Source organism: Dendrobates tinctorius, unplaced genomic scaffold, assembly GCF_039654945.1.
Source record: "Dendrobates tinctorius isolate UK_male_01 unplaced genomic scaffold, ASM3965494v1 ptg000029l, whole genome shotgun sequence".
NCBI classification, from domain to species: domain Eukaryota; kingdom Metazoa; phylum Chordata; class Amphibia; order Anura; family Dendrobatidae; genus Dendrobates; species Dendrobates tinctorius.
Genome location: NW_027361697.1, coordinates 31,734,665 through 31,749,402, shown reverse-complemented (window position 1 = coordinate 31,749,402; position 14,738 = coordinate 31,734,665). Strand labels below are relative to the sequence as shown.

The 14,738-nt window shown below is 46.3% G+C and overlaps 1 protein-coding gene across 2 annotated transcripts in view; it reads left to right on the top strand.

Annotated features, from left to right (window-relative positions):
* LOC141085896 (calcium-activated chloride channel regulator 3A-1-like) overlaps positions 1-14,303 on the top strand; it is an 86,277-nt gene extending 71,974 nt beyond the window's left edge. For both annotated transcript variants that reach the window (XM_073571513.1, XM_073571514.1), the window contains 4 exons: positions 98-368; positions 3,030-3,194; positions 12,586-12,822; positions 13,717-14,303. In XM_073571513.1, coding sequence (XP_073427614.1) covers positions 98-368; positions 3,030-3,194; positions 12,586-12,822; positions 13,717-14,279 — 1,236 coding nt within the window. In that variant the 3' untranslated portion in view covers positions 14,280-14,303. The remainder of the gene's footprint in view (positions 1-97; positions 369-3,029; positions 3,195-12,585; positions 12,823-13,716) is intronic.
* The last annotated feature ends 435 nt before the right edge of the window (positions 14,304-14,738 follow it).

Genomic DNA, 14,738 nt, shown 5'->3' with positions numbered 1-14,738 from the left:
CACACCTATCACTCCTTACGGCTCACCACAAGGTAGGTTATGTGACATTTTTTTACTGGTCTTGGTCTTTCTACAATACTTTTTTTGTCTTATTTAGGCTGGCTCTTGGACTTATACAATAACAAATGTATTAAACATCAGCCAGTTTCTTGGGATTTTAGTGCTCTCAAGACCCTCATCATATACAATACCTCCCGTGACTATCACTGGTGAAAGGATTGATGAAAGGATCACGTATCCACAGCCGGTAACGATCTTTGCAGAACTTAAGCAAGGACATGCAGCAGTACGAGGAGCTAACGTGACGGCTGTCATTGAACCAGAATTTGGAGATCCTGTTATTCTGATACTTAATGATAATGGTGCAGGTAAACATTACATTTTAGCTTCTAAGTTACTTGACGTTTACTGTGCCATAGCTATAAGTGGGGGCGACATTTTACAGTCGTCCCAAAACCTGTGTGCCTAAGGTGAGGGTATGAGCCTCTGCCACAGTAGACAATAGTCTAATTTTCAATAGACTACATCCGATCGTCGAAAATTATGATCTACCCACTATCTATGCACGGGTCTCTTCTAAAACCTAAAAAAAATTAAATATATTAATGGTATAATGATTATTAAGTATAATAATAATAATAATAAGTATTCGGCCCCCTGGAACTTTTCAACCTTTTCCCACATATCATGCTTCAAACATAAAGATATCAAATGTAAATTTTTGGTGAACAATCAACAACAAGTGGGACACAATTGTGAAGTTGAACGAAATTTATTGGTTATTTTAAATTTTGGTTGAAATTCAAAAACTGAAAAGTGGGGCGTGCAATATTATTCGGCCCCTTTAACTTAATACTTTGTTGCGCCACCTTTTGCTGTGATTACAGCTGCAAGTCGCTTGGGGTATGTCTCTATAAGTTTTGTACATCGAGAGACTGAAATTCTTGCCCATTCTTCCTCGGCAAACAGCTCGAGCTCAGTGAGGTTTGATGGAGATCGTTTGTGAACAGCAGTTTTCAGCTCTTTCCACAGATTCTCGATTGTATTCAGGTCTGGACTTTGACTTGGCTATTCTAACACCTGGATATGTTTATTTGTGAACCATTCCATTATAGATTTTGTTTTATGTTTGGGATCATTGTCTTGTTGGAAGACAAATCTCCGTCCCAGTCTCAGGTCTTTTGCAGATTCCAACAGGTTTTCTTCAAGAATGGTCCTGTATTTGGCTCCATCCATCATCTAATCAATTTTAACCATCTTCCCTGCCCCTTTTGAAGAAAAGCAGGCCCAAACCATGATGCTGCCACCACCACCACCATGTTTGACAGTGGGGATTGTGTGTTCAGGGTGATGAGCGGTGTTGCCTTTACGCCAAACATATGGTTTGGCATTATTGCCAAAAAGTTCGATTTTAGTTTCATCTGACCAGAGCACCGTCTTCCACATGTTTGGTGTGTCTCCCAGGTTACTTGTTGCAAACTTTAAGAAACACTTTTTATGGATATCTTTGAGAAATGGCTTTCTTCTTGCCACTCTTCCATAAAGGCCAGATTTGTGCAGTGTACGACTGATTGTTGTCCTATGGACAGACTGTCCCACCTCAGCTGTAGATCTCTGCAGTTCATCCAGAGTGATCATGGGCCTCTTGACTTCATCTCTGATCAGTCTTCTCCTTGTTTGAGATGAAAATTTAGAGGGTCGACTGGGTCTTGGTAGATTTGCAGTAGTATGATGTTCCTTTCATTTCAATATGATTGCTTGCACAATGCTCCTTGGGATGTTTAAAGCTTTGGAAATCATTTTGTATCCAAGTCCAGCTTTAAACTTCTCCACAACAGTATCACGGACCTGCCTGTTGTGTTCCTTGGTCTTCATGATGCTCTCTATGCTTCAAACAGAACCCTGAGACTATCACAGAGCAGGTGCATTTATACAGAGACTTAATTACATACAGGTGGATTATATTTATCATCATTAGTCATTTAGGACAACATTGGATCATTCAGAGATCCACAATGAATTTCTGGAGTGAGTTTGCTGCCCTGAAAGTAAAGGGGCTGAATAATGTTGCACGCCCCACTTTTCAGTTTTTGAATGTCCACAAAAATTACGAATAAATTTTGATCAACTTCACAATTGTGTTCCACTTGTTGATTCTTCACCAAATTTTAGATTTGGTATCTTTATGTTTGAAGCATGATATGTGGGAAAAGGTTGAAAAGTTCAAGGGGGCAGAATACTTTCGCAAGGCACTGTAGTTTACAGGCATTGTTGACTACAAATAAAGAGAACAAGTGGAGTAGCCATAAACCACAACAAAAGATGAGGTAAGTTATATAGAAAACACATCTTTATTAAAGTTAAAAATATCAAACACTTATAATGCATGAGGTATATATAGGGTGTAATCCAGAAACAACAGACAGTGAAGAGTCACCATGGTACAAATAATACACAGCGGCAAAAAAGTACAAGTATGAGTCCCAATGTGTAGGGTACTAAGTATTAGAATAGGCCAGAATGGCAATGCAGCAATCCTAAACAAAGATGCAGACGTAAAAAATCATTGACAACCTATTAAAACATGCACCACATGTGGGTCAAGCAGGGACAAGTTCACAAGGATATGTATCCATATATCCACATAAAGTGCATAATCACTCACCCATGTTGCCACAGTGCCCAGGTCAACGCCTTTTGTTGTGGTTTATGGCTACTCCACTTGTTCTCTTTGTTTGCATGCTATTGGGAGTACTCCACATTTATCTTTATGTCCATATATTAAGGGGGAGCTAGATTGGTATTTCACCGGCTCCTAGCCAATTATGAGAAATATGTATGTTTTGACATTTTGGTTTATATAGGCACTGTTGACTAGCAGATAAATGTTTTCTCGTTGACTTGACACACAGCGTCTTCAGGGATTCTACGCCATGGACATTGTAATGTGTGTTGGATTCCCTTAAAACCCTACATGCTAACTATACAATGCTTATCCAATGAACCTTTTATACTTCTACCCAATTTAGGTGCTGACAATGTCAAGGATGATGGCATATATTCCAAATACGTATTTTGGTTCCCTACAAATGGCAGATATACTCTAAAAATCCTTGCCAGGTGGACAAACGTTACCTCACTGGTTCCGGTATTGAAGAACCGAGCTATGTATGTTCCGGGATATATTGAAAATGGTGAGCATAGATTACTATAATAATTGTTGTCCTCAATGAAACTTGAACTAAATACAGTACATACTATATCATGATATTGCAAGTACAGTAGTTACACAGGGAAGAAAGGTGAGTATAAATGTTTTTTTTTTTTTAATGAGTGCAGTTTAATAGTGTTACAGAACCCCCCAGCATCCCGAATAGGAGATGCATGTATGATAGTTGTAATGTGAGATGTATCCCTTAATGCAGCAATCGACCGGCTGCCCCCCTGGGCAGAGGTAAGCAATATATCCCACTTCTGACCTCCCCCCACCTTTGTAAATCCCACGGCTATTGTAATGTATGTCTGGAGTCTTAATTGGAGCCTGTTATCTACTGGCTGGACACACATTGATTGTCCTGCCCTCTGTATGTATATATATTCTGACACTGATGAGTAAAATGTTGTCACACTGGAAATACATGGAGTAGCAGTGATCTTTTATATGTTCCCATGTTACAAAACCTTTCGAATTAGCGTCCTTCATTCAGAAGCGAGGAGAAGCAGAGTGAACCTCCTGGGTAACGGGGTGGTAATGTAAAGAGGTATTACAGCACAGAAGACCCCGTTACAAATAGGGGTGAGGGGGACCATTCATATCAGGATTGAGGGTGAGGGGACCATGCATACCACAAAAGGGGGGTGAGGGGACCATGTGGATCGCCCGCCAGGGCAGTGGGGTACTTGGTACCGGCCCGGTATCTCAGAGGGAAGTGTCACAGTAGCAGTGACCCGGTCCGTGGCCCTGGGCGTCCATGTAAAAGGAGTTAAGCGTGGCTGGTTAAAGTTTATAAGTGGATGATACGTGATGCCACCTGTGGTGATCGGCAATAAAGGGGTTTAGCCGACGCTGCAGACAGATCCTCTGGGACAGATGGTATAAGCTAGCAAGATGTAATGGCTCCCCACAGGTGGAGCTGTGGTCCCAGGGCAGTGGTAATAGGTGTTGAGGAAGAGGGTGTAGTGTCTGGCACAGTGATGTAGCAGTGCTGGAGGGTTTGCAGGAAGAATGCAATGACACAACAGGGTGCAGTTTCCGTTACCTTTACTGTGCTTTGTAAGTGCAGTCCAGGGTCCAGATTACAGATGGAACAGAGGCTGGCCAGCTTGGAAGCAACTTAGGAATCTCTCTATGCGGATGGGTTGTGTAGTCTCCTTTCTTGCGCTTATCTGAGGTACTTGCAGTACTGTTTTACACTGAAGTTCCACTTGCTTGTTCTCTTTTAGAACTCCCTCGTATGGCAGACAGCTGTAGCCTTCTTCTTCTGGCTCACACGTTGCTGTTGTGCCTCCGAGTCTTATGTGGGAACAGAGCATTTACAGCTTCCTATTCCTCCGGTTTCTGCTGCAGGATCATCAGTATCCGTACAGCCTGGGAGACCGTACTCCAGACCATGCGCTACAGCTAGAAGTGAGCCTGAACTCCGCTCAATCTTCCAGCTCTTCTCCTCACGTCCACACATGTTTCCCTCCTCACATGAACTACCTTTAGTTGGTCAGGGCACAGTTTCAGATGATTCCTTGATACTGCTGATGAGGTTTCTCCTCCATCCTTACTGATAAGGCACACTTTGGTGTTGTCGAAGTTTGATGGTAAGACGGTGTAGGGTTCAGCTTCCCATTGGTCATCCAATTTATGCATCCTTCTTTTCCTCTTTAGGACTTGTTCTCCTGGTGACAAGGGAACTGCAGGTGCATGTTGATTGTAGTTCTTTTCCTGTTTTTGTCTTGCCTGCTCTAGACTCTTTTCTACGCACTCTTGTACTCTTCGGTATTGCTGCTGCCTCTCCGTGTCCCAGCCAGCATCTGGTGATGTCACCTCAGGTGTAAGGACTCCCATATCCAAATCAATAGGCAGCTTGCCAGTCCTCGCTCTCATTAGCTAGGCTGGAGTGCAGTTGGTGGAATTCACAGGAATGAGATTGTAGAGGTCGACCAGATCTGGCAACTTCTCTGGCCACAGATTCCTCTCTTCCAAAGGCAAGGTCTTCAGTAGATCGATCACCACCTGATTCATCTTTTCACACATGCCATTGGTCTGTGGATGGTACAGTGTTATCCTGATCTTCTTGCAACCGTACAAGTTACAGAATTCCTTGAACACTTCTGCCTCAAAAGCTGGACCTTGATCTGTAAGCACTCGCTCGGGTTATCCGTGTGGTCGACAAAAGTGCTGTTGGAATGCTCTGGCTGCTGTCCTGGCTGTTTGATCCTTGACAGGCACGACTACCAGGAATCTCGAGTAGTGGTCAACGATGGTAAGAGCATAAACGTAGCCTGAACGGCTTGGGACCAGCTTCACATGGTCCAGGGCGACCAACTCAAGGGGTTGTTTGGTTATTATTGGCTGCAAAGGAGCTTGCTGGCTGTTACGGTCCTTCCTGCGCAGGTTGCATTGTCCACACTCCCGGCACCAATTTTCAATAGCCTTCCTCATACCAGCCCAGTAGAATCTCTCTCGGAGCAAGGCCTCCAACTTCTTCCATCCGAAGTGTCCAGCTCCATTGTGGTATGCTTCCAAGACCATTGATGCCTCCCTCTTTGGGACTACTACCTGCCAGACCAGCTCATGAGTCCGGGCATTGATACTCCTCCGACACAGCTTTCCCTCATAGATGAACAGCCGGCCTCTTTCCTTCCACAACTGCTGGGTTTCTTCAGGAGCATCTGGATCTGGGCGTGAGTCAGCTTGTGACAGTAGCTCCTTTACCAGGCGGACTGCGGGGTCGCTATAATGGGTTTCTGCCCAGTCATGATGAGGCAGTGGATTTAGGGTGGCCTCTTTCATGACAGACCGTCGATTTCTCACTCCTTGGGCACGTTGGGCCGCAATTGGCCGGTGGAAGGCAGGTAACTCTATCTCTTCGAGTGCCTCAGGGTCTTCTCCTGCATCAGGCAGATAGGGCGTTCTGGGCAGCACATCACCATTGGCATTCTTGTGCCTCGCTCGGTACTTGATGGTAAATTCATAGTTAGACAGCCGGGCCATCCATCGCTGCTCCAGTGCACCTAGGTTTGCAGTTTCCAAGTGAGTCAACGGGTTGTTGTCCGTGAAGATGGTAAACTTGGCTGAAGCTAGGTAGTGCTTGAATCGTTCAGTCACAGCCCAGACTATGGTGAGGAACTCCAGTTTGAAGGAACTGTAGTTGTCAGGGTTCCTTTCAGTGGGACGAAGCTTCCTGCTGGCGTAGGAGATCACTCTTTCTTTGTCATTCTGTACCTGTGACAGTACTGCTCCCAGTCCCACGTTGCTGGCATCAGTATACAGAGCAAATAGTTGGTCATAATCTGGGTAAGCCAGAACTTCATCTCCTGTGAGAGCCATCTTCAGTCGAGTGAAGGACCTCTCCAGTTCCTCATTCCATTCAAATGTAGGACTCTTCTTTCTGGCTATCTCAATGAAGCCTTTGATGAACCTTCGGTAGTAGCCTACCAACCCGAGGAATTGACGTACTTCATGGAGGTTGCTGGGCCTTTGCCAGTCCTGGATGACAGTGACTTTGTCAGGATCTGGTGCCACACCTTCTGCACTCACTACATGACCGAGGTACTGTACCTTGGGCTTCAGGAGGTGGCATTTGGATGGCTTCACTTTCAGGCCAAAGTTGGACAAGGCTTCAAACACCTCAGCCAGGTGCTTCAGATGGTCTTCATAAGTCTTGGAGAAAACAATGACATCATCAAGGTATAACAGAACTGTCTCGAGGTTCTTGTGTCCAAGACAGCACTCCATTAGCCATTGAAATGTCCCTGGGGCGGTGCAGAGCCCGAACGGCATGTAGTTGAACTCGTAGAGACCCATTGGGATGGTAAACGCTGTTCTCTCCTTGTCTGCCTCTGCCACGGGAACCTGCCAATACCCACTAGTGAGATCTAAGGTGGAAAAATAGTTAGCAGTTTTAAGTGCAGCTAATGACTCTTCAATTCTGGGTAATGGGTAGGCATCCTTATGTGTAATGCTGTTAATTTTTTGGTAATCAACACACATTCTCATGGCACCATCTTTCTTTTTCACAAAGACTATTGTAGCTGCCCAGGGGCTACAACTGTCTCTGATAACCCCAGCTTCCTTCATTTCCCGCAACATACTTTTGGCACATTGGTATTGTGTTGGGGGTATAGGCTGGTACCTTTCTTTAATGGGTGGATGATCTCCAGTGGGGATATGGTGTTGAACCCCTTTTGCCTTCCCAAAGTCTAGAGGGTGTTTACTGAATACCCGCTCATACTCCTGAGTCACTTGGTAAACCCCACTCTTTTGGTATGAAGGGGTGGAGTCAGTCCCCACCTGCAGCTGCTGACACCACTCCTCCAGCTGCTTTACAGAGCCATTGTCCTCCACCTGGTCGGATGAGACCAAGGGCTCTGCTGCCCGTATTGCGTTGTTACTGACAGTAAGCAGCTTAGCAACTGTGGCATACCGAGGTATTGTGGCCTCCTCTTCCCCACAATTCAAGAGGCGTACAGGTACTCTCCCTTTGCGGACATCAACTACCCCTCTGACTGTCAGGACAGTGGGCCGGCTATCAGAGTACACTGGCTCTTTCAATGCTTGGTAATCTTTTCCTCTGAGGCCTATGGCTGCCCGACACCAAATTAACATTTCACATCTGGGGGGTATCGCAATGGAGAAAGAATCACTCACTGTGACGATGTCAATTTCTCCGCCAGACAGTTCTACCTGATGTCTTTGCATCAGGGCCTTGATCTCCTTCTGCAGGACTCGTTGTTCACTGGAACCAGCAGTCTCGGCTACCTGTTGCAACAAAACAATAACCTCGGCAAGACAATTTTCAATCACATTAGTACCTAAGGTGATGATTGGGTTACATTCTCGTCGATCAATGTCTACAACTATCAGACCTTGAGATTTTAACTCCACTCTCCCCACTTTAATGGTTATCTCTTTACATCCTACTTGCGGCAAAGACTAACCATTGCTGGTAACTACTGTGAGTTCATCACTTGGGCCACGGGTAAGTTCAGAGTCAGCCCAATACCGCTTGTAAAGGATTTATGGCATAGTTGTCGCGTAAGAGCCAGTGTCCAGCAAAGCGTTCATGGGGATGCCATCAATCACCACTGGGAGGACCGGTCGCCCTCCAACATACTTGGCTCACCAGTTCTTTGGGCCTTGTGGTCCTACTCCTGGGGGTTGGCCCTCTGCCCCAGGGGTTGCTCCTTTAAATAACAGAATCTTGCGATGTGGCCTGCCTTGCAGCAGCAGATGGGTCGTCCATCCTGGTCATAGCGATCGTTGTCTCTCCCTCGGCGTGGCGGGATCCTCTTCTTCCGTAGCCACGGGACATCCTCTGGACTGGAGGCCAGCTGGATCTTCTCTTTTGAGGACACCTACATGGACTGCACAGTTTTAGCAAGTGCAGCCATACTTTTGGCCAGCTCTTGGACCTGAAGGTACAGTTCTGTAGATGGATCATTATCCAGAGTCTGTGTATCAGCCTCCACAGGGCTGGGAGGGAAAGATGCTGCTTCTTGGTGGTATGTGATCGCTGGGCGCCTAGGGGGCGCTGGACGGCTGTCATTTGGTTCATGCAGTACCCGAATAGCCCTGTCTTTGAAGTCTACAAAGTCTAGGTCAGGGTTTTGTAGGGCTATGATACACAGCTGTGCTCTGTGGGTACTGGATAGGAGTCCCTCAATAAATTGCTCCTTTAACAGTCTGTCTCTACCTTTCACACTGTCTGGGTCAATCTGCTTTATGGCTCGCAGCGCCTCCTGCAGGTTAAGAGCATAGTCCTGTATACTGTCCTGCGCTCTCTGCTTACACCCAAAGAATCTAATTTTTATTTCAGCTGCATTGCGGGTGTCAAAGGTGCTTCTTAGCTTAGCCAGAATCTTTTTAACAGTCTCTTTATCAGTGTCCTGCCAGGCTTTTACTTCTCTTTGTGCTGCACCAGTTAGCTGCCCAATAAGGATGTTCACTTTTTGGTTTTCAGACAGAGGATACACCTCAAACAAACTGCACAGTCTCTCTTTAAATTCACTCAGGGTATGTGACTCCCCTGAGTACTGCGGTAGCCAGGCTGCTCCCGGTATATAGGGCATGGACAGCGGCATTATGGGGAATGCTGCGGTGGGCGCTGATTCTTGTGGTGCTCTGGAGGCAGTGCTGGCTGCTGGATTCTGCTGTGCCATTGGAGCCGCAGCTGCTCTGGCCCCTACATCTTGCGGCGCTGTGGGGGGTGCGGTGGCGTCCACTGCGGCATTTGCTCTTGCCTCAGACATTCTCCTCCCCCCTAGTTAACGCTGGCCAGGCCCTGGGTTGCGCTGGCTTACCGGCTGCCGCTCTGCAGGCTGGATGATCGGGCGACGCCGGGACTGCAGGCCTCTGCTCCTCACTTCCCACACGCTGGCCTCTTCCCGCGCAGCACTCCACTTTTTCACGCTCTTCGGCTGGCTCCGCCCACGACGGCCCGCCCCTTTGGCTTCCCGCATGCGCCAAGCGGCTGGGTAATGGCGGCAATTGTGCAGATAGTCTATGGCACACAACACAGTCTCTGGCACACAGGACCCGGGGCACTGGGCTCCATAAATCCTGTTCGTGACGCCAAAATGGATCGCCCGCCAGGGCAGTGGGGTACTCTGTACCGGGCCGGTATCTCAGAGAGAAGTGTCACAGTAGCAGTGACCCGGTCCATGGCCCTGGGCATCCATGTAAAAGGGGTTAAGCGTGGCTGGTTAAAGTTTATAAGTGGATGATACGTGGCACCACCTGTGGTGATCGGCAATTAAGGGGTTAAGCCGACGTTGCAGACAGATCCTCTGGGATAGATGGTATAAGGCAGCAAGATGTAATGGCTCCCCACAGGTGGAGCTGTGGTCCCAGGGCAGTGGTGATAGGTGTTGAGGAAGAGGGTGTAGTGTCTGGCACAGTGATGTAGCAGTGCTGGAGGTTTTGCAGGAATAATGCAATGACACAACAGGGTGCAGTTTCCGTTACCTTTACTGTGCTTTGTAAGTGCAGTCCAGGGTCCAGATTACAGATGGAACAGAGGCTGGCCAGCTTGGAAGCAACTTAGGAATCTCTCTATGCAGATGGGTTGTGTAGTCTCCTTTCTAGCACTTTCTGAGGTACTTGCAGTACTGTGTTACACTGAAGTTCCACTTGCTTGTTCTCTTTTAGAACTCCCTCGTATGGCAGACAGTTGTAGCCTTCTTCTTCTGGCTCACACGTTGCTGTTGTGTCTCCGAGTCTTATGTGGGAACAGAGCATTTACAGCTTCCTATTCCTCCGGTTTCTGCTGTAGGAACATCAGTATCCGTACAACCTTGGAGACCGTACTCCAGACCATGCGCTACATCTAGAAGTGAGCCTGAACTCCGCTCAATCTTCCAGCTCCTCTCCTCATGTCCACACACGTTACCCTCCTCACACGAACTACTGTTTCCCCTTCCTGGCCCCCAGAGAGCAGCTCCTCCCCCCGTTTTGGTTCAGAGCTCCCTCTGCTGGCCTGGAGTGGGAACTGTGCTGTGTGTTGTATTTAACTGACAGAGAGACCCTTTATTACTTCCAAGCATGATATCACACTCCCTAGGAGGTAGGTAATGCCACTGTGGCGACCATACTCCTGGGGGCGCCACACATGCGTACCATGAAAGGGGGGTGAATGGACCATGCATACCAGGCTAGGGGGGTGACAGGGCCATGTATACCAGGATAGGGGGTGAGGGGACCATGCATACCATAATAGGGGGATAAGAGGGCCATGTATACCAGGATAGGTGGGTAAGGGGACCATGCATACCAGGATTGGGTGGTGAGAGGACCATGCATACCAGGATTGGGGGGTGAGGGGACCATGCATATCAGGATAGGGGGGTGAGGGGACCATGCATACCAGGATAGGGGGTGAGGGGACCATGCATACCATAATAGGGGGATAAGAGGGCCATGTATACCAGGATAGGTGGGTAAGGGGACCATGCATACCAGGATTGGGTGGTGAGAGGACCATGCATACCAGGATTGGGGGGTGAGGGGACCATGCATATCAGGATAGGGGGGTGAGGGGACCATGCATACCAGGATAGGGGGGTGAAGGGACCATGCATACCAGAAAAGGGGTGTGAAGGGACCATGCATTCCAGGATTGGGGGGTGAGAGGACCATGCATACCAGGAAAGGTGGGTGAGGGGACCATGCATATTAGGATAGGAGAGTGAGAGGACCATGCATACCAGGATTTGGGTGTGAGGGGACCATGCATACCAGGATTGGGGGGTGAGGGGACCATGCATACCAGGATAGGGGGGTGAGGGGACCATGCATAACAGGATTGGGGGGTGAGAGGACCACGCATACCATGATTGGGGGGGTGAGAGGACCATGCATACCAGGAAAAGGGGGGTGAGAGGATCATGCATACCAGGATAGGGGGTTGAGGGAACCATGCATTCCAGGATTGGGTGGTGAGGGGACCATGCATACCAGGATGGAGGGTGAGGGGACCATGCATTCCAGGATTGGGTGGTGAGAGGACCATGCATACCAGGATAGGGGGGTGAGAGGACCATGCATACCAGGAAAGGGGGATGAGGGGACCATGCATAACCGGATTGGGGGGTGAGGGGACCATGCATACCAGGATTGGGGGGTGAGAGGACCATGCATACTAGGATTGGGGGATGAGGGCACCATGCATACCAGGATAAGGGGGTGATAGGACCATGCATACCAGGACAGGGGGGTGAGGGGACCATGCATTCCATGATTGGGGGGTGAGGAGACCATGCACACCAGGATGGGGGGGTGAGAGGACCATGCATACCAGGATTGGGGGGGTGAGAGGACCATGCATACCAGGATAGGGGGGTGAGGGGACCATGCATACCAGGATAGGTGGGTGAGGGGACCATGCATACCAGGATTGGGGGGGTGAGGACACCATGCATACGACAATAGGGATGAGGGGGTACCATGCATACCACGATAGGGATGAGGGGGTGCCATGCATACCAGGACTGGGGGTTGAGGGAACCATGAATACCAGTGTATGGATAAGGGGGTACCACGCATACAAGGATTGGGGGGTGAGGGTACCATACATACCAGGATAGCGATGAGGGGTGCAGCACATACCAGGATGGGAGACCATATACCAATAAAAATGCCCGCCACCTGGGCGTAGGACGGGTTCATAGCTAGTGTGTATATATATATATATATATATATATATATATAAATATATATAAATATATAATCAAGTTATTCCTTTTCTTTTACAGAAATTCTGTAAACAGTCAATGTTAATATTTGATATGTTTCATTGGCTTCTACTTTACTTTTCCTTGTAACATTTTAGATAGACCGCCATATCTTCTATATTTGATTATTTGTGTTTATTCCAGGCACCATCAATATGAATCCTCCTAAACCCATAATAAATAGTAAAGTGCTAAGTTCCAAAGAATCATTCAGCCGAATCCTCTTTCTTGGAAGTTTTAAAGTGACTAATGTCTTTGAACACACAGTGAATAAGGATATTTTTCCTCCGTGTAAAATAATTGACCTTGAAGCAAAAGTAGAAAATGACCATGTTGTCTTATCTTGGACGGCACCAGGAGACAACTATGACCAGGGATCTGGTAAGGTTTTCTTGATATGTCAAACTTGTATGAAATTTTTACTATATAGCCCTATATTAATTTATTCTTTCATTGTGGTTTGTCCTGATAAAGAAGTAAGTCACTTCGAAACGCGTTAAGAGACTGCACCTCTTTAATTCCCATCTCCTGTTCATTACTGGACTACAGACAGTGCAGATTTTAACCTACTGATCCCAAGAATGGGGCTCTACGGAGGGCCATTTGAATGGAGTGTTGCTTGGCCTGGTTGGCTATTCTCTGCACTGATCCTTTAACATGTTAAAAAAATGAAGGTCAATTCGTGTGAGCCCAACATCCAGCGACAAGACATACCTCTTCACCTAAAATGAAGTCTCTTCCAGGCTAAAAGCCTACAATTATATGGGCACGTAGGATCAAGCTCTATTTAAAACTGCCTTAGGCTCTTGGGTGGAGTGTTCAGTTAGAAGGAGTGTACTATAAATATCGAAAAACTGACTGGCACTTCCAAACAGAATTAGACAAGTGTGAACAGGTGTAAGCTAAGAGAGCCACTATATAACTAACAAATTTAAACTGCACTCTGAAATGCTGTAATATGTAAACATTGATTATATATCATATTATAGCATTTCAGAGTGCATTTTTAATTTGTTAGTTATATAGAGTGGTTCTCTTAGCTTGCACCTGTTCACACTTGTCTTTTTCTGTTTGGAATTGCCAGTTAGTTTTCTTTATATTTATTGGACTGTTAGAGCACCGTGGTCCCCTCAATCCGCCGATTGGGTGCTGGGGAAACCTCTTCAATGGGTTAAAAAATAAGAAGAAACATTATGTAAACTCTACATCATATTGTAACTTTCTAGCATTTAATAAATCAATATTATAACCACTCATTTTATTTGACCCTTTTAGCGTCTAGTTATGACATCCGTATGAGCAGTGACCCACTAAACTTACTACAACACTTTTCCACGACTGTGTTCATCAATGCGTCATCTCTACAACCGAAGACTGCTGGCAGCAAAGAAACCTTCTCATTCAGACATGATAACGCGACTGCTCACAGCGGCACCATCAGCTACATTGCAATCCGCTCAACAGATAAAGCATCACAACAATCGGAAATCTCAAATCTGGTTCATGTGACCAGACATGCGCTCCACGAAGAAGACATAAACCTTGACTACTCATCAGCTATTACTACGTCTAATACAATAACTGTCATTATTATTACTGTATCTGTACTTTCACTATGTCTTATGTTGGGCGTTGGCTTGTACCACTGGAGAAAATGGGCGTCTAGTATATCATTGATCCATACAAATAATATTGAATTACAAGAAAAGAACGTCTCATTGGAGGAACCTCAAACTAATCTTAAAAGCCAAGATAAAAAATTGAATTTGGATGAGATTTCTGAAGATGATATTAAGGAAGAAACTGTAATTGTTCTACACGAAAGAACAGATGTATAAATAAAGCTTTGTGATATAGGTGAATGAAGTGTTACATACTAGGAAAATTCAGTTAAGGAGTAATTAAATTATTGCATACCACAGATATACCCTTCATCGTAAAGTGTAACATAGCTCCATGTGTTCAGTGGGTTCCTTACTTCTGAGTGGGCCTGTATCGTCTTACAAGTATGAGGGCAGCAAAATCCTACTGTGGTTGGTACGTGGAAGACTTTGTCTGATGAATGCAAAGTAGATGTGAGGAAAACCTACTGCAGTCTACAAGAGAACTGCTACTATAAAAAAAATAGCCCACACATAAAGCCAATGCTTCAGAAAAAATTACGTTATTGCAAAAAGCAGATACCCCTTGACCAAGGTGAAGGGAAGTATAAAATATCTCTATGTATGTTCATTAGTGTTGAGCGATACCTTCCAATATTGGATCAGATTGGATCGGACCGATACCCCAAAAATATC